The 20,830-nt window shown below is 42.4% G+C and overlaps 1 protein-coding gene across 4 annotated transcripts in view; it reads left to right on the top strand.

Moving 5' to 3' along the window:
* Positions 1-20,830, top strand: part of PALM2AKAP2 (PALM2 and AKAP2 fusion) — a 272,605-nt gene that overhangs the window by 99,763 nt on the left and 152,012 nt on the right. For all 4 annotated transcript variants that reach the window (XM_080370982.1, XM_080370984.1, XM_080370983.1 and 1 more), the window contains exons 4-5: positions 13,538-13,652; positions 14,291-14,312. In XM_080370982.1, coding sequence (XP_080227108.1) covers positions 13,538-13,652; positions 14,291-14,312 — 137 coding nt within the window. The remainder of the gene's footprint in view (positions 1-13,537; positions 13,653-14,290; positions 14,313-20,830) is intronic.

Here is a 20,830-nt window from a genome sequence, read left to right as displayed (position 1 = left end):
GATAATGCCTTGTTTGCACCAGAAGTCAATTACAAAGCCCACGCAGTCATTAGCAGCAAAACTGACTCAAGTCAAACCCAAATCATAGAAACCTTACATGTACAGTGAGCGTAATAAGTAACAACACCTAACAGATCTATCAGGGATAAGCACAGTCTGATGTATAATTGGGCTGTATAGGACTGGCAAAATGTATTGGATCAAGATACAGAAATGGAGACGAAGTGATTTGCTGAAGGCTACAGCAGGGATAAAACAGACAACTCTAGCTCATAATTGCTATTTTTGTCAATATTGCTTTTCTAGTAAGTAACTGCAGCACCTTTTCGGTGATGATCAGACTGCCATATGAAGGAGTCATTTGTATGTTCTCCTAAATTGCTAAAAGTCACACAGAACAGGGGCAGGGAAGGATCTAAAATATCCCAAATGTGAAACCTGCAAGGACTTAAATCCTGGTTTGTGAGCAGTAGGGAACAAGCTGCCATTGACTTTGGATGGAGCCAGTGCTCTGCCTCAGCACAGGAAGAAGACTCATGTGGAGTCTGGTGTGAAAATAACCTTTGCAGAAATTCAAGGAAGACAAGAAATACTGGGGGGGGGGGGGGGGGGGGAGCGGCTAGACCAGGAAAAAGCTTGCCTTTCACTCAGTGTGCACGTATCTACATATCTATGTATTAGGGGAAATCCACAAACTGGAGCCTTTTCAAGTGTGCTCTCGGGTATTCCTGGCTAGGCTTGAACTGTAATAGATCTAACATATATATTAACAAGTATATACTTTCCTTAAACATCCCTTAATTTTCTCATTGACTTGAATGGGCATTACAGTAGGTTGATAATACTGTGCTTTTTGGTACTGGTCTTTAGGTAGACACCTTGTGTGCATAGTAAAATCACAGATACTATCATGTAGCTCACTGCACCATTTCAAATAATTCCTCCAAAAAAAATACAATACTTTCAATGAGTTCCAGAGTGAAACTTTGGTGCACAACTTCATGGCAATAAAGAACTTCTGCACCTTATCAACACAGCCAGAAAAATCAGAATTGTCTGTGATATTTTTTTTCAACAGCTTTACTAGTTATTTTAACCAAGATCTTGAGTTTGCTAAGAGTCATGTGGCACTATAGAGAAACAAGCAAATACTGATGTAACCACTGATACATTGTAATAGCATCCATTTCAGGCAATCCAACTAATAGGTACATCAGAGGATGAATAATATTTACATAAAAAATATTTATATCCTTGAGATTGGGAAAGAAAAAAAAACATCTTTGGCTGAAAACAAGTGGAAAGAATTGTCACTACAAGCTAAACAAGAGAGGAAAAATGCAGTTCAGAGAAAAATTCAGAAGGGAACAGCAGCACACACTTTTGTCTGCCGTATGTAGATTGGCTACAGAGAAAGTCTTTTTGTTAGGTCAGTTGCTAGCTCTGTAAAATGGCAGGCTTTCTCCCAGACTTTTCCTCAGGAAGTTTGGACATATGTATCTCTGCCAGTAATTTTATGGCACTGTCAAAATGGCTTTTCTGAGCACCTCAGTGGTGGGGCTGAGTAATGCACACCCTACATCTCTGCTTCACCCTAGGTAGTCAGAGCTGCAGATCAGCACAGCCTAGATAGTGCTGTGCACTGCATGGGCTCATAGCCCTTGCTTCATTGTCCCTCTGAGCTCACTCTGAGCAAAAAAGCAGCAGACACAGCTCAGGGAAAGATGTAGGGGAAAAAATATTGCCAAGTGTCTCCAAAACCCATTAGCTGTTTTCACTCTGGTGGACTCACAGATGTTTTCCCAGGCCCTTTTAGGTGAAAAGTCTCCTATACACGGACTGAAAATTACATTGTACTAACAAGATGTCCATTGTTGGTAGTACAGTCAGGCATCTCTCAACATCAACAGCAGCATTTATGTGGTGTGCATTATCATTCCTGGTAGTTATGACAAGCAGAAATGCACCAGAAGGTGAGAGATAATATTTTGGGGAATTATAGCTATATAATATATGTTATGTTTTATATATAATATACATAAAATAACATATAATATGTTATATTTAACACTGTGCAGTGTGTGTACACATGGACTTCATCCTTTGAAGTGTGACTGTTCCCATCATCTGCACCTAATGTTTAGATTTTCCCCTTTCTGTGATGGTTACAGAAGCTCTAAAGCTGTTTACATGCTTCACCCTAGAAGCTGGGAAAAGTCTTGGTCCCCTGTGCTTTGAAGACCTCTTTACTGAGAAGTACAACCTTTCATGAAGGGAACAAGAGAGTCAGCCCGCAGATACAAATGTTGATTGAACAGTCAAAAGTGAACACCCTTAGCTTATGTGAGGGAGAGGAGGAAAAGAGAAAGGGCAGTGAAGAGACAGTACACATGTTTTAATAGTAAAGGAAGTTGGAGAAGTAACAAATTGAAACTGGCTGCAAGGAGCAGGGGAGTCTCAGGGAGGCAGGAGTGGCCGGGAGGTTTCAGAAGGACAGGTATGGGGCATGGGGGAGGGTGATGAGGGCACAGGAGCCACCAGGAATAATGACCGCACAGCAGTGAAGGAGGATGCAGTAAGCAGCAGGAAGAGGAGGTAGAAGAGGAAAGAAAACAGGTGGAAGAAAAAGAAAAGAAAAGGAGATGGACACAGCTGGTTTGGGACATGTTTCACTGTCCTCTGGTCTTCTGCACTGTGTTAGCAGAATTACTAGTACTACCAGTGTGCCAAGGCTGAGGAGCTAGCTTAGATCAAGGGAACCTGTAGGTCTCTGGTTGCCTGAAACTGAAAGCAAGTCACAGCAACACTTCTCTCTGGTGCAAGAATGCAGCTATGGTTGATCGACAAGGTTGGCGGCATGGCAGATACTGGAAGAACTATTAAAATCAGAGCGGAGTCAGGGCTGAGCAGCTCCAGAAAGCAAAGCTGGATTCACAGCGAGTTGGGAAAACCTGTCATACTTCTAAGGCACTATCCAGTGTCTGCTCTTCACTCCTGTGTTCCACAGAAATAACTGCAGTTAGCTTGCTGCCTGAGCATGTCCTGTGGGCACTTCAGGTACAAGAGTGCTCCACTGCTGAGGAGAAGACAAGCAGTGCCAAGTCCCCCAAACACTACTCTAGATCACAGAGCTTGGTGTCCTGATGTCCTGGAGATCTGCCAGGCACTTCTCTTGTGCTGTCCCCTCTGCAGTGGCCCATGGGTGACCGAGAGAGACAGGAGCACTGGTCTGGGCAAGACTTGCTGTGCAAGACCCTCATCAGCTCCCTGGGAAGAGTAGACAGGAACATGAAGAGCACATCCCCAGGTCTTGTGGTCCAAGGGCAGGAAGGCAAAGAAACAGTTGAAGAAAAAGCTGCAGTGAGGCAGAAAACAGCCCACTGCAGCCCTAGCCAACGGCACTACCTTTAAACCCAGCCTTCCATGTGTTTTACTTTCCAATGAAGCACTGCTTTCACTCCAAGCTTGCAGAAGTTCATTGCATTTCTGCTGCAGCCCCTCCAGAAGCAACTGTAGTTTTCAATAAGGATAGAAAATGAACAGCCAATGCCTGCCTGAAGTTTCTGCTGTGGATAGCCAGTTAACCTGGAGGTTACAGGGCACACCTTGCAGCAGCTGCTAGGGTATAGTTGTGGACATTTTGCTGCAACTCAAGGGTGTAAATTCAGTGTCATAGAATCATAGAATCATTTAGGTTAAAGAAGACCTTTAGATTGTCAAGCCCAACCATTAACCTAACACTTCCAAGTCCACCATTAAGCCGTGACCCTAAGCAACACATCTGCACATCTTCCAAATACCTCCAGGGATGGTGATTCCACCACCTCCCTGGGCAGCCTGTGCCAACACTTCACCACCCTTTCAATAAAGAAATTTTTCCTAATATCCAATGCAAACCTCCTCTGGTGCAACTTGAGGCCATTTCCTCTAGTCCTATTGTTAATTACCAGGGAAAAGAGACCGACCTCCACCTGCCTACTACTTCTTTCAGGTAGCTGTAGAGAGCAGTAAGATCCCCCCTGAGTCTCCTTTTCTCCAGACTGAACAGCCCAGTTCCCTCAGCCACTTCTTACAGGATTTGCTCTCTAAACCCTTCACCAACCTCCTTGCTCAGCTCTGGATGCACTCCAGCACCACAATGTCTTTCTTGAAGTGAGAAGCCCAAAACTCAACAGAGGATTCTCACCAGTGCCAGTACAGGGGGACAATCACTTCCCTTGTCCTGCTGGCCACACTGTTTCTGATACAAGCCAGGATGGTGTTGGCCTTCTTGGCCACCTGGGCACACTGCTGGCTCAGTCAGCCAGCTGCTGACCAACACCCCTGGGTCCTTTTCCATGAGGCAGCTTTGCCTGGCTCATGCTCTGCCCCGAGCTCCCCATGACCCTTGGCAGCTCATCTCTCAGCTGACATTGTAAATCAGGGACAAAAAATGTATTCCCAGTCTGTACATAGCAGACTGAACCTCTTCAGGACAAATACTTTTAGTAATTTCCTTTCTTTTCACTTCTCTTCATTGAAAAAGAAAGTGGAGGTAAAATTCAAACCCTTTCCCAGGCTTCCTGCCTTCCCTGTAAATGCTGTTAGGTAACTGAATGTGTGTCTCCAGTATATCAGTACGTTCAGGAATTGCACAAAAGCATCCTCCTTTCTTGGCAGCTTGTGGTATGGGTGCTGCATAAGGTCACACATTCATTTTGATCGTACATCCACACTTACCCTGGGTAACACTGAAGTAGCCAGTGCTACTGCACTATGGAAAAATGAGCACTCAACAGCCATCCCCCAGTTGCTCTCTCTCTATTTCTTGGACCTCTCCCAAGATATAAATAACAGTCCACTGTACAGCTGAACTGCTGGCATCTGTTGTTAAACTTAAATGAATTTTCACATGCATAGCTGCAATGTGCCAGCAAACTATTTTTCACAGGGCTGGCCACACCTGTATTGCTTTTCTAGTCTCTGGCGGTGTGCTGCCCTGTACAGAGACTTTGTGCTGGGGGAACCACATGTGCGACCCTCCTTTACCTGGACCACATCTTGCAACACATGCTCTCTGACCCCAGGTCCCACCACAACTGTTGTGACCTTTCTGGAGCCTATTTCCAGTGCTCAAACCGCCCAGCCAGTTCCCTGAAGTACACCTCAATGTAGGAAATAGGAGCAAAATGCAGTGTAGGAGCTGGAGAGGATTTCATGACAGCAAGCACGTTTGTCCCTTGTACTCTTGTGTGTCCTCAGGCATCCTAGGGACAATTCTCCTGGTGCTTGTCCTGCCAAGTTTACTTAAAGTCATGGGAAAGTAAGCAAGTTTCTGCAGGGTTCAGTGCCTTCCCTGAATCTTTGCATCTTCATCTTCTAATTACAAAATACAGCGCATGTGTCCTCTCTCAGGTGGCTATTTTGCTTTCCCTACCCTTCTCCTGCTAGCCCAGTGCATATCAAACAATGAACCATAGATGATGTATCCCTGTACTTGCAGTGTAAATCCCGTACATTTTCTGGTGCAACTGCCTGTCTGTCCGAACATGGAGAGCTGTGCGTCTGGTTTTGTGCAGTCTGAGCATTTTACATCAATTGTGGCTCTCAGTTTACTTCATTTTAAAGTTTTGGACACTGGACCCAGAGGCTCCAGAGGCAGAAGGCTTGTCCTCTTTCTGAGCTGGGAGGGAAGAAGAAAACTATAGCAACGGTGAAGAGGAGACAAAACCCAGCTTCACCAAGAGGAGACAAAACCCAGCTTCACCAAGAGGAGCCTGAATATCCATTTTCATCTCACTGGGCTGAGCCAAGAAACCAGGAAATTTGTGCCATTTGTTTTAAACAAAAGTCCTCCAAGAGCTGGATTATTCAAAAGCCTGACTACCAGAGCGGGTTAAGCTATCAGGATCTTTACTCAGCTGGTCAGGGAAATAAAGAAACTTGGTCAGATCTGCCAGGTCCTGCCTGAACACTGCTCAGGAGCATAACTGGAAGCTTTAAGATCCAAACACTCCCGTATAAGCAGACAGGGAGAAAATAAATGGACTCTGCTCTTTAACCTCTTTGGCCACTGGCCAGCAGACTGGATTCAGACCAGGGCGCTTTTTTTTTAATTTATTTTTTCCCCTTCATTCCCCAAAGGAGGTTCAAGCCATGTGCTCCTCTGCTGTAAGGGCAAGCATCCAAGGCATAGTAATTCACTTATTTCCAGTCAGTGATCTGCCCTCTCCTGAGGCAATGGGAAGGTTTTAAGGTTTCAATCTCATCCAGTCTGGAGACATATCCTGTTTGAAGAAGAATGGAAGAACTTGGCCCTGGAAGGCTCACACTTGTAAAAGTCCACAAACAACTGTGGGCTGTAAATGCTGTGGGGGCAAGAAGTTGCTTGTTGAGGTGATATGAGCGATTGATACTGGAATGAGATAACATCTTTCTAAAGTAGAGAAAAAGCCAGTCTGAAAAAGTGGTTCTAGCTGGAGGAAGAGTCACCCCAATGAGCACTAAAGGTCCCCTTGCTTGGCAGCTTTAACACTGCATCAGGCAAAGCACTGACAAAAATTAACACACAAATAGTGTTGCTTTGGCAAGGAAAGGGACTCAGTCATATAAATTCTGCAATTGTAGGTCAAAACATTTGCATTATGTTGACACTAAGCCTTCTATACGTGGGCAGGCAACATTTTACTAACTCAGGGTCATGACTGTTGCATTTTACTCCTCATCATGTTTAGCTCAAGGAAACCTGTGGCCAGTGCTTGATTTGGTGGCCTTGATTTGTCTAACCTAGCAGGGATTGATCTGGTCTTAAACCAGGCAGATGTGCAATATCAACATACAAGTCTCTTTCTATGCATGTGTGTACACGCATTTACTCTAAATATCAAAGGGAATTATAGAAAGGTTTTCCTTTCTTCCCATGTTCATTAGTTGGCACTAGGATGTAAATTTTGCTTGGTGGAGGGGATGATTCCCCTTCATGTGTATTCAGAAAAGATTCATATAGATTACCAGAGAAACTCATTCAGCATTGTGCCTGAATCTCATTTCCAGGCATTGATAGGTGATAATGTGTCCCCAGTCTTTCAAGTCACAGAGGTTTTGCCTTTTCAAAGATGCTAATTAGCTTTTCTGCTCTTGATTATCAGCTGCACTCTGTAAACAACAGCCTTTTGGAAATCATAAGATTTGCACTGCCAGCTTTCCTCTTTCAGGGTGAGCCGTTCAAAAAGGATGAGCTTTGCAGAAAGACTAAACTAAAAGGCATTGAATTACTTAGCTCTCGAATCCCATTTCTGATCCTGCAACAGACTTGAAATCAACAGGTTTTTTGCCATCAGCACTGGCTGTGTGTCGATATACAGTGACATGCACAAATGGTCCAACTGGCTTTGGCACAACTGCTGGTGTTTGCTAAGAAAACTAAGCCAATGTGGAAACTAAAACAAGTATTAGTCAGTGATCTCCCCCTCCTCTACAACAGATGAAGGGAACTGTTCACAGCTGTGGTATGTAGGTTTCAGATCCAGTTTCTTAGGCATGTTGGTTTACAGCCAGGTTACCGGTGTTTGGCAGTAGATAAAGGGGTATAGGAAGCGTGTCAAGGTCTGAGATGCTGGACTGGGACTTAGGGTACAGTTCCCCATAGATTCTTTGGTTGTGCTGGTTTAAAAAACCAAAATTCAAGACTTACATATCTTGCAGGGGGAACCCTTTCCCCTTGCAAATTCATTTTCCAAGGTTATTCTGAACCTGTGTGACCTAACAGGTACACAGCTGCCCCAAAAACCTCTACAGTGGCCAAGAACAAGTAGGAATGAGAGGCCCATGGGGTGCAGCTCTTCTGCACTGCAGGAAAAGGCGTGTGGCAGAAGTGTCAACCCCTTAAGTTACAGCTTCTGGTTTTGCTGTGTGGTGAAAAGCTTTTTGAGGACCAGATCCTTGAGATGGGTACATAGTTTGTGCAGAGATCAAGAAGTCCAGTAATCCCTAAACATGGTGTTTGTTTAACTTTCTCTTTAGTAAGCATCAGAGGGGTTTGTTGCAGTTCTCTGCTTGTGAATCTGCCATTTTAATACCAGCTGTAACACCTCAGGATGTTCAACTCTGAGACAGATAACTACTGATACATAGGCCTATGTCTTCTTTGTGCCTTTTATATCAGGTTGATTTAGGGCATCAGTCAAGCAATAGCAAAATAATCAGTTTACAGCTGAGCCATCCCCCACTCTACATGTGCATCCTTTTCCCTTTGAGTGTTTACTCTGATTAGGTCTTTCCTGTTTTTCTCTTAAGTTCTGAATACTTATATATTTTCCTTATTAATGCTGATGAATGTTCTTTTTTTTCCACTGACATGTCAGTGTGTATGCTGCAGTCTTAATTTCTATTACATTTCTATCTTCACTGCAGAAGTGACATGACTATTTCTCAACCAGTCCATAAACCTGCTGCTGTTCTCCCTGTTTATAATGCTGGTACCATCCCACCCTGGAAAAACAAAATACTGCTGAGCCAAATGTAGGCATCTCTAGAAATCATGTGTCTGCCAGAGTTAATTAGCTGGATAGAGGAGGCTGTTTTCTTCAGGCATAGTTCTGCTTACTTGGGATTGTGTGCTCCTGTTGCAAAAGCAGTGTGACTGCACCAGCTGCATGAATATCCTGCAGGATCCTCCTCACGGTTCCTCCTGAGTTCAAGGTAAAAGCACCTTGTGCCAGAACAGCCTCTGTCTTTCAACACAGAGGAAAATGACAGCCCAGGTCCATGGGTTTCAACATCTTAGCATGGGAAACAGAGGAAATCCTTTACATAGAGAAAGTACCTTCAAGCTGGAGCACAAAACAGAGCCCTATATTCAAAGATAATGTTTGCTGGGTACTGAGTGCTAAATGTAAACACACATATATATGCACCACAGAAGCAAACCTCTTCTGCCTCTTCACCACTTAAATCTCCCTGCTTAACTTCCCTTTCATCACCTAAATGTAAGTCTTCTGTGCTGCCTGATACCTCCTTTGGTCCCTGATCCCAGCATCTCTGCAGGAGGGTCCATTTGCTGATTCTGCCTCCAGTCCTCTTGGAAACTGCCCTGCCCTCCTTGCCTACACTCATGTGCCCACCTGGTTAGGTTGAAATCCCAGCAAACACACAGACCACACTTCCTTTAGCAGTGCACTGCATCCCCTTGCCCTGCACTACTGAAGGGTTCTGGTCTAGTTTTTGCAGGGTATGATGTCTGATAGCTAGATTATAAAAGAGAAAGCCTGTGTGTAGTCTTAAAAATGGATTCTTCACCTCCCATCTTTGGGGAGTTTCAAACCCCAGCTGGAAGAAGCCATGAGTATCCAGGTTTGATCTCACAGCTGACCCTGCTTTGGGCAGGAGGTTGGGCTAGAGAGCTCCCAAGGTCACTTCCAGCCTGAAATATCTTATCAGCCTGTAATCTTACTAACCAAGGAATCAAGGTGCACCCAAATCACAGCAAAATGCTGTCTAGAAGATACCATCTGTTTGGCTGTTTGTGGTTTCTTTCTCTTCATAGCAGAACAGCACCATTAACATGAGCAGGAGGGTCATCTGCTTACATGGACAGCTCTTCTCAGCCTCCCTGAAAATCCTGTTATACCCTCAGATGTTTACAGCAGCCATCCATTAAAGAAAGCTGTGGGACAGACAGGCTAGCAGCAAGGCAGGCTTGGCTTTGTGAGTGGCAAAATCTCCCCTGTTTGTCTCTGATATTTGGGGAAACAGCACTCTGTGTGCACCCACTGAAAAGGCATGCCCATGCCAAAGCAACTCTGGACTCTCTGACCAATTTTTTTCTCCTTATATAAACAGTTTAGCAAATCCCAGCTAGTGGGTAACTTCTTGGACCAATAAGCAGCAATACAAATGGTTTGTTTTACACCACTGCTGCTTCATCTGGATCTCTGTTTTCTTTCCTATTTCCTTTCCCTACGGCACTCCAGATATTGTAGTTGTTTATTTAACTGGATTTATTGTTGTGGCCATCTTTCAAACACCAGCCTGAAATCCACTAATAAGCCAGGAACAAGGGAATTATAAGGTTTCCTTGCCAGGTGTCAAATGACAATTAAGGCACATCCTTTTTAAAATGGGCTAGAAGAAAAGGACATTATACAATATTTAACAGAATTACACAGGAAGAATGTAAGCACTTTGTATATGTACGTACATGTACATGTGCACTCTGAAAAGATTTATTACTCTTTAAACCATTATATAGCATGTTGCTCAAAACAGATGTGATGTTAGTGCATTTTGTTTTGCAGACCAAATTTGCATATCTGTGTTGTATCTTGTTACCAAAAAAGCAAGCAGTTCTCATTATCACTCAGCAATTCTGATGATATGAAGCTCACTGAAAAAATAAAGCATGCAAAATAACCTTTGGTTTGCATTAAGATTTTAATTTTTGCATTGCTGGCCCTTATGTAAAAGGGCAGCCAAAGGAAGTGGTGAAGACACTAGATCCAAATTTTCCAGGGAAGTCTGTGGTGCCCAGGTGATTTACTGATGAATGTATACAACAGCTTACATGGCAACTGTGCCCTTGAGTATTTCTGTTACCTCAGTAACTCAGCAGCATTACCTCAGTTCTTAAGCCTAGAAAGTTCAGACATGAGTGGTGTAAAAACCAAACAGGTATAAAGCAATCTCCTGTGGATATTAACGCTTGGTATGTGACTCTTGTGCTATGTAACGGGTACATTCTGGCTGAATTATCTGTATTTTTTCTGACACACTTAGGAATTCAGACCCATTCTACACAGGTCCTGGGAGACCTGCCTGCATTGATTTTAGTGGAAAAAGGGCAATTTGCACCTACTGGATGAGTTTGTATGCATTCTTACTCAGTGTCACATAAGAAATTGGTGTCCTACCAGCTTCACCCATGTTTCTAAACTCTGGCAGCTCTGCCCCCATCCCTTTCCTCTTCATTAAGTTGTTGTTAATACCACTTCCAAAAGGAACTGAAAAAGGGATTCAGGAAAAAAGACCATCAAGCTGCTTGTAGAAATTTGGCAACCTAATGTTGTATCTGCCCAACGCATTTTAATGATGAGGGTAGGCTGGCACAAAGGAAGCAGAAACTGAGGAAATGAACCAGGAGGGGAGGATAAAAAAGAGACATAAACATGTAAAAACAAAAGAGTAAGTAACCAGAAAATATGAAAATCTAAATCTAAATCAATGGCTGGGTGTGCATGTACAAGTGCACATGTGCATCCTTAGAAGCAAACTTTCTCTGAAAGATCAACAATTAATGGCAAAGCTTCCACAGTTTTGAGGTGGTGTGCAAAAAATGGTTCACTTACGTTCACCCCAAATTACAAGGAGTCTTACTTGCTTATAAACTTGCCAACATCAAGTGAGTTGCCTCATACCACATATACTCACAGTCTTTTCATTGTCATAAATTATTAACTGATGTCCAGTTCATTTGAAGGAAAAAGGACTTTATTCCTGTATATTTTGTTGTTGCTGACTTGTTGCTGACTTGTACAGTCTCTTTCTGGATCATTTAATGAGCAAAATGTAGCAGGTTACAGAATATGTATCCTGAGAATGCTTCTTAGTGATTCACTTCGTAAGAAAAGAAAACATATCAGTAAACCCCAACTCACCCAGCTCCACAAAGTAATTTCACCAGACAGCACAGGAGAATATTTCAAATGTCTGTATCAGCAATATATAAATGTATGTAGGTCTGCTAATCATTCCCAGGGACAGGGAAGGAAAAGAAGCCACCTTCCTGTTGACTTCTAATTTAATTAAATAGGAGCATGGCAATGTCTGACCTCAGTGACAAATTATTTTGTCATTTCAGTAGGTATTTTTAAAATTTTCCTGGGAAGAATCGGGAAGAAACATGATTTTTTTGAAGTCTTTCTCCCAAAACCACAAGGGGCAGGGGCGGGGCGTGTTGGGGATGGGTATATATCCTGTATCAAATTGTTCCACTTCAGCAGAACAAAATATTTTGTTTCAAAATATTTTGCAATTTACATTTTTTTATATGTCTTTGGAGATAACATTAAGTGAATTGGAGAAGTACTTTCCAAAAGTTCATTTTAAAATCACTGCAGTTAAGCCATTTCAACTTGGAAATGATGGGATTGCCTTTAACAAAGACTATTAAGTATGCACATACTTCACAAGAGCAAAATCTACATTTTTCTATCTGCAGCAGCTTGAGGCTGTGACACTTTTGCCTCCATCTAATGAAAAGCATTGTCAGCAAGTGCCACACATCTTTTCATCCTTGCACAATTAGAAAGTGGGGAAAAATTTCTAAGGGGGGTGCCTTAAGATAGATCCCTGTATCTATATTTAGGAACATGAATTTCACAAGCAACTCAAGCTGTCAGTCCCCTGAAAGGAGCAATCTCTCCCTCCTCTTGCCCTCTGCCTTGTGATCAAATACACATTAATGAAGTCCTGTGCTGTGCAGCACTCAGAGTGAAAATGTGTCACTTCAGCTTGGATCCACTTAAGAAGTGGTGGCAGAAAGGTGGGGTCAAGCAGCCATACATAAGGAAAGTATTGGGCAATGCTGATCTCTCACATTCCAAGAAATATGGTCCAACAAACTGTGAGCAGCTACAACTCTTTCTGTAGACAGTTTTAGGTAACTATCCCAGTTCAAAAGTGTTCATCTTAGGTCATATCACAGGTTATTTTTTTAATCAAAAGTGAGAAAATAAATATGGTCACATACATAAAATAGAGAGCAAAAGAGGGAATATGCCTGCACCAGAATAAATCATGTCAGTAAAAGGAGGTTTGAGTTAAAGTAATGGAGAATCTAACCCTGATTCAAGTGCATCCCAAATCACAATCAACACATCTTAAGGAGTGTGTGCCATTAAGTATTGGCAAGAGAAACGATAGTGCGGAATGCTTACCACCTAGCAAAATCAGTTTATTTTCTGAGCATCCTGTGTATTTTATTACCTAAAGCCTCTGGGTTCCCCCAGAGGATATTGCATTGTATCATGCAATAACAGTAGAAAGCATGGATGGATATCCCAAAGTGTTATAGGCAGGAGTGGGCAAAGTACCCATTTAAGAGAAACTTCTAACACAACTGGTTGACTGCCAGCTTCCAACAACCGTTTTCAGTTTCATTGTCCAGAGTACAAAAGCATTAGAAAACACTTAGTCCTCTAATTATTATTGCATATTTATGGTTATATCCTGTACTGTAATTTCTAAAATGAAAGTCCATATCTGAGAAATGTTAGGGGAATCGAGGTGAGGAGATATCAAGATATATTTTTAATTAATCTTTACTTACTTTTGCAGAAGTGGATAGTAAGAGAATTACTGTTTCTCTTTTAAATAGATCTGTATGTTTTACAAATAATTCATGTGCACTTCATGTGCTAGGAAAGCTGTTGTGGATAACAAGAGTGAAAGTTGTTCTTGATGACATTTGAAATGCTAATTAATACCTAGGAAACTATGGTTTGTTGAAATCATTTTTACATGTTTTATTTTTGTGTGTATGTCCTGTATTTGTCTTCCACAGGCTGGAACAAGAAATACAGAAATTAGAAAGTGAGGAATCCCAAATATCTGCCAAAGAACAAATAATTTTGGAGAAACTGAAGGAAACTGAGAAATCCTTCGACAACTTGCAAAAGGTATTAAGAAAAAAAAAAAAAAACACAATGAAATACCACACCACCACGCAGGCACAGTTTGAAACCAAGGTAGACTTCTGGCATTGTTTGAAAGCAACAGTTCTAATTCATGCACTTAGGGGAAGACTGAGCGTGGTTGCAGAGCATGTATCTCAAACCAGGATGAACAAGGCTAGAAAAGATGTAGAGGTGTCAGATCTATTTTGGTTGGGTTATTTGGATGTGCCCTTCCACTCCAGCTTTTTTTAAAAAAGGGATTTCAGAGACTATCTCCCTAGCTTATCTGCAGGGAAACAATGTGAGCTCTCATCCCCACTGAAAGACATCAGCAGGATCCTGAAAGGCATCTCAAACTTCCCTGCTCCCAGTGGCACCCAGAGATAGTGGCATTCACTACAAATGCCACTTCTGAACATTACAGCCTGCAACAAACAGCAGAGTTCTCTTTTTAGTTACACCATGTCCCTCTCCCTTAGCCTATAATGGCACCTAAATCTGAGGAGCCATATCCCCAGTTACGCATTTAAAAAATTACAAAGAACCATAAAAGCAAGCCTAGCCTAAATATCAATACTTCAGGCAAATTATACCCACAATATAGAAGGTTTAACCAAACATCTTATTTTTTCCCTTCACAGAGTTTCTCACACCAGGATGGGGGTAAGTGCCTTTTTATTACTGTATAGCTTTGGGTTTAACAAGAATTTTACTATAGCTTTATTGCAAAGGTTTACAGAGTAGGGGGTTTCTTCATTGTATGTTTCTGATTTATTGCTAGAACTATTACTTTTTTCTTTGGAACTGTAAGCACAAACGTCACTATTGTGGTGAAACAGTACTCCTTTGGCAGAGCTCCACCTCTTCTTATGTGCAACCAAGGGGAAAGAACAGCACGGGTTACTTAAAACAGACATTGTACAACTTCTATGTTATTGACCCCCTTCACCACATGATAGCCCTGCGCTGCAGACTCCTTTCAACCTCTCTGTAGTCAGTCTTCTTCATTTTATGCACTCATGCTCTGCCCATAAACACTTAAATACAATAAGGACTATTCCTAACATGCAGGAACAACTATTAAAATTAGATTACTTTACTGATGAATGACATTCTTTGCATGAAGATTCTTACAGAAGGAAAACTTTGCATGGATGGATGAGGATGTAATAACTCCTAGTTTATGAACTCAGCATCACACTATGTATGATCAGGCTAAATACTGAACTATAAATCTAGTTTTCCGAGTGAGCAAATAATATGGTTTAGTCACAGGAAGCTGGAAAGACCCTTGTAGTGCCTCTCCAAGACCCCTAGGACCCAGGAAGGATATCATGCTGATCCATTTGCAGATGAATCTATGCTCCACACTCTCATTCTCAGTACATGTCTTTGAACTGGCAAGATTCAAAATACTTGAGGTCAAGACTACCTCCTCCAGCTGCTGACAAAGCTATGCCCAACTGTACTGTGAGTATAGATGAGGAATATGTAGGATGATCCTAACATTAAGGCACTGGGATACAAAAGAAGGTTAATATGTAGCATATAAGCTGACTTGGAATTTTCTTTTTGAGATGATAATATTACTTAGTAAAAGAGTTTTCTTCTTAATTCAAAGTTCTAGTTCTGAAATTTCACTTCTCTTAGCAATATAATCCAAGTTTCACATTAACTCCCACTGGAAAAAAAAAAAAAAAAGTCCCAGATAGGATGCTCTGCTTACTCTTCCTTCCTCCTGGAAGGATTTGAAATCAGCTACCACAAAGTAAATAAAGATCCAGAATGGCACATATTTTGTACCTATGAAGAGTTTCACCATGGTTGTTGGCAAGTTTCAAAAAAAAGGATGATACAGGAATTAACCCCCAAAGTGTGCAGGAGCTTTTATGACTCCTGCAAGATACAGTCTGCCTCTTTAAGTGTGTTGTCTTAAATGGGAACAAAAGGAAGCCCCTAGCAAGTACAAAGTGGTGGTTTCCCCAAAGGTATTTTATTGTAGCAATGTAGTATTTCATTGGGTTCAAGAAGAACCTCACTTGTCTCCAGATTTTGCCTGCTTTCAGGGGTTCCCTCCCTCACAGACTGAGCCAGGCAAGGATAGCTCATGGTTTCTGAAGGGTAACAGAAAACTGCAAAACTATGCCAAAGACAGGAGAGCGCCTCTGGAATAAGTGTGCAATCAGAGGGAGCAGGTGTTATAGCTAAATTAACTAGTACCTCTTCTTTTCCAGGCCACTTGCTTTATATATCTTCTCTCTTCCTCTTGGCAGCTGGTCCTTGTGAGCTGAGGTGGGCTCTGGTCATCCTCTAAGCAGTACCATACTCTTCTTCTCTAGGGATGACCAAGGCTGCAAACTTCCCTCTGAGCCCTCCTACTGTGAGCACAATGTGATTGTATATCTTCACAGGGTGAAAGCTGAGCAAGTCCTTTGTTTTCTGCCCTTTGACAAGAGTCTTGAGGGTAGCTGATCAGAGCAGGAAGAAAACATGTACATAGCTAGCTGTGAGCACTTTGGTACCATAGATTTTTCCTTCTTTTAGAAACATATAGGACTTGCTTTGTTGCAGCAGATCAGCCATCTGTCTAGCAACTGTCTGTAACACATGCTGTGGAGGGAAATGGTAGGAGCCATTGGGCACTACAGGAAGGCTGTGTAAAACACAGATGAAAACCAACATCGACCTGTCGGGGCAATTTCTTCATTTGCTGACACATCCTGAAAGACTTGGGGGTCCATAAATACCTCATTAGTTTGCTCTTTGTCCATCCCTCCCTTTATTCTAAACATGACCATGGTACAGGAAGTGATTTATTTTACCATTGTGTTCCTCTGCATGGGTTTGTTCCATATATATATGTGGGTGACAGAGCTTTTGAGTGTGCAGAAAGCACTGCTATGGGGAGTTCAGAAACCAGAAGGGTCCAGATTAAGGCTGCAAGGGAAGGGGACAAGTGGTGGTGAGCACTGTTGGCTGGTCAAGTGATTCTTTGAGTCCTTCCAAGCCTTCCCAGAAAATAGCTGTGTTTAGCAATAAACATTTCTGAGCCTGAAGTCATCCAGGCACAATAAACACAAATCCCGTGTTTTCCAGGGTATGAACACACCTTGCCTTTGTAGATCACCCTGTGAGAAAAAGCAGAGCAGAAAAGCTGAGGCTGTGGGCTGTGGCCCTGTAACCTGCAGTCATGCTCCTGCCAGCTCCTTGGTGGTTTGTCACTGACAAGCTCTTCATTAAATAAAGCCTGAGAGATGCTAGGAATGGCATCATTTGGTACTGCTCTGGTACTGCTCAAGACTGCAGTCAAAACCAGGCATGCTGTACTGCTATGCTGCATGCACATCATCATGAATAAATGGAGAGAGCTCTTACTCCATGTGCGCATGTGTTTATGGCTCAGTGTATATATAAAATAAAAGCCACATTAAGATCTGGTATAAGTCCCTTGACTGCTGAATTTGCCTCAGGGGTAAATTCATCCTCTGCAATCTCTGGCCATTTGTATGCAAACTACATGCTGCTACTTCAGCCAATATACAGAAGCCACCATCAGAGTAACTACATTTTGCATAAGCCTCTGTTTGAATTTGGTATGTATTAGCATGTATTTGGTAAAGATGTGGCTGTGGAAACCTAGCCTGGCCTGGATTGTTTAGCTTCCATTAGTTAGAGACTCTTAGACATTAGTTAGAGACTCTTCTGGTTTTCCTTCTTCCAATCTTGATCAGCTGTGCAGCCCAACAGCAAAACAGATGACCTTGTCCTTAGAGGAGTCAAGTACAGATCTTTGTAGAGTACTTTCCACATGTCCTGTAAAAACTCATCAGCAATTGTTTTTCAATTGTAGAGTTTAAAGTAACTTTTTAATTTGGTCTGCATCTATGGTTGCCACAATTACAGCACCTCTGATCACTTGAGTAAAAACCATTGATCACCATCCTTTGGGTGCAGCCTGTTAGCCAATTTCCTACCCATCTCACAGACAACTCATCCAATCTGTATCTTGCCAGCTTGTCCAGGAGAGGGCTGTGGGAAACAGTGTCAAACGCTTTGCTCAAGGCCAAGTAAATGGCATCCACTGCTTTCACAATGTCAACAGAAGACATTATTTTTTTGTAGAAAGTGATCAGGTTTGTCATGATTTGCCCTTGGTAAATCCATGCTGGCATTTCCCCATCACCTGCTTCATTTGATTTGTAATAGTTTCTAGGAGGACTCATTCCATCACTTTCCCAGGGGCTGAATTAAGACCAATAAGACTCTTTTTTTCCTGGGTGTTCTTTTGGTCCCTTCCTATAGATGTGTATGATATTTTCCCTCTTCCAGTCATCAGGGACATTCCCTGATCTCTGTGACGTTCAAATATTATAGACAGTCTCCTTGCAACAATGCCAGGCACTTCTCTTGATGCCCTAGATTTCAACCAGACCCAGGGATTTATGTAGAATGAGCCCTTGCAAGAGGCTGCATGCCAGCCCTTCCTCCACTACTGGTGGGTCAACACATGAGTCATCATAGCTACTTTGTCTCGTGATCTGGGATACAGCTACACCAGTAAAGACAGAGGCAAAGAAGGTAATGAGAACATTTACCTTGTCCGCATTGTTAGTAACTAGTTTCCCTGCCGTGCTTAGTAATGGCATATGTCTTCCCTGTGCTTCTGCTTACCTCTTGCAAATCTGAAGAACCCTTTCTTGTTGTACTTGACATCTTTGGCCAATTTCAGTTTAGATGAGCCTTCCTGACTGCAACACACCCTAGCAAGGTTCTTGTAGTCCTCAATAGTTATTTGGCTGCCTTTCCATAGTCTGTATGCTTCTGTTCTGCTTTTAATTACACCTAAAGGCTCATTGTTAAGCCAAAGTGGTATTTTATTCAGCCTTCTTTCTTTCCTTTTGTAGATGATGAAACATTTTTGCACTTTCAGCAAGTGCTCTTGAATAACTCCCAGCACTCAAAAGCTCCTTCGCCCTCCATGGATGCTTCCCATGGAATCCCTCACAGCTAAGTTCTTCTAAAATTTGGGAACTTTGTCCTACTACTGGTCTTCAGTAGTAGTCTTCAGCTCAGCAGGATCTTAAACTCCACAATGTTGTGGTCACTGTATCCAAGGCTCTCACTGGTAGTTATGTTGTCAAGTAAGTCTTCTGGGTTTGCGAGCAGTAAATCTAGCAATGTGCTGATCCTAGTCAGCAGGCCCAGCATCTACAGTAAGAAACAATCCTCAGTGCATTCCAAGAACCTGATGGATGGCTTGTACACCAGTTTATTATTTTTTCCAATAAATGTCTGGGCAATTGAAGCCACCCATACGGACCAGGTTCTGTTGGCCTGAGACTTCCTTGAGCAGCCAAAGTGAGGTTTTGTCAGCTTCATCATCCTGATTGGGAGGTTGGTAACAGACTCCTAACATAAGATCCCCCTTGGTAATGATCCCTCTAATCTTCATCCAAAGGCTTTCATTCAATAGAACTGGCATAGTCTCCAGAGCTCTCCTCTATACACTCAAATTTCTCTTTCACATAAAGTGCAACTCTACATTCTCTTCTTCCCTTCCGATCTTTCTGAAATTGTTTGTACCCATCCATTATAGTCTTCCAATCATGTGAGTTTTCCCATCAAGTTTCTGTGATTCTTGACATCTCTCAGGCTGGGCACAGAGCTCTAGTTCCTCCTGCTTGTTGCCCAGATTACATACATTGGTATACATGCACTTGAGGTGGCTGAACTTAGGGTTCTTGCCTTTGCAAAGGGTTGGTGAGCATTCCCTACTGGTTTTTCAGGTGTACTCATCCACCATGTTGCTTATGGATATACAGATGTCAGTAGTGGAACCTACCCTCCAAGTTCATTAGTTTAAAGCATGATTCACTAAGTCAGAGCCAGCCTATTCAGCCTTTAGGAAAGTTTCCTGCTTGGTCTTACAAACATGGTAGGAGGGTCATAATTTCTGTTCTGTAGCTCCATGGAGCCCCAGGGGGGTTTGCAGGTGGAACAACCCTGCCCTGGGAGCCATTATTTGCAGAAGAATTACCACGGATTTTACTGGTAGTCAGAATTTGTAAAGATAATCCAGTCCTTGGAAAATAAGCGTGTCTGACATTTGGCCACAGGCATCTGTGTGGGAACTATTCTGAGCACTTGAACATCTGGTTTTGTGTAAGCACCCTCAAAGGATTGTTTTGCCTCTTATGTTTTCCCAGTCACTTGTCTGATAATATGGAAGAGTGCCTTGGTCCTAAAACACAGTTCTAAGTAGTACAAAGAGCCACAGGACATGTTTTATGGCAACCTTAGGTATTAATAATTCATCCAAAGTTGAAAAGAAGATATTGAATGCAGTCAGTTCAAATGCTTTAATTTATATATGTCTTACTTCTCACGAGAATGAAATGCTAATTTGCATCTCATCAGCTCCTTGTAAAATTGATCTCTTACATCCTTTTTAAAGGTGCTAAATGAAACAAACATTGTTGCCAGTGAGATAAACGGGAAAAAGCAAGTTCATTGGGGGGGGGGGGGGGGGGGGGGGGGGGGCGCGGGGAAGATGGAACAGGAACTGGCAGAATCAACCAAGCCCCAATTTCTTCTAGTCAAATACCCCATTTCTGACAACAGGGTACCACCACTTGCTTCAGAAGAAAGAGCACATGAGAATCCCACCCCCACCACCTCCACCCTGGTGTTTCCTTCTCAGGACAATAATGAGAGATTATCAGGAACCCTGAAACTAATTTTTTAATATTTTATTCTAAGTAACATCCAGAGAAGTTTCTGAACTGAGTCAATGTTAACACCTAACACCTAGGTATTGTCTCCTGATGCAGAAGCAGAAAAAAAACCCCAACTTACTAAGGTCTACAGACACATACATCATCAAAATTAGAGTTTCACCATCTAAATGTACAACCACTCTTGCTTACTGCTAGACGTCAGTAATGCTAGATGACAGAGTGGTGAGCTCAGTTCCCTGTACAGGCACTGGGGAAAAACAAACACTTGCAAAGGCTTTTTGCCACAGGAAGTGCCCTGGGATGAGAACTGTACCCTATCCATGGGTCTTTCACAGTCTTATGGACTGCAAAAGAAGTCAGGATGACTATTTAAGCAGCACAAGTCTGCATTGATTACAACCATGCGTGTACAAATACATCTGTCACTCAAGTAGCTGGAGGAGT

This window comes from Falco punctatus (assembly GCF_963210335.1).
Source record: "Falco punctatus genome assembly, chromosome: Z".
NCBI lineage: Eukaryota > Metazoa > Chordata > Aves > Falconiformes > Falconidae > Falco > Falco punctatus.
The sequence above is the reverse complement of the archived record's forward strand: the minus strand, read 5'-3'. Positions and strand labels throughout refer to the sequence as shown.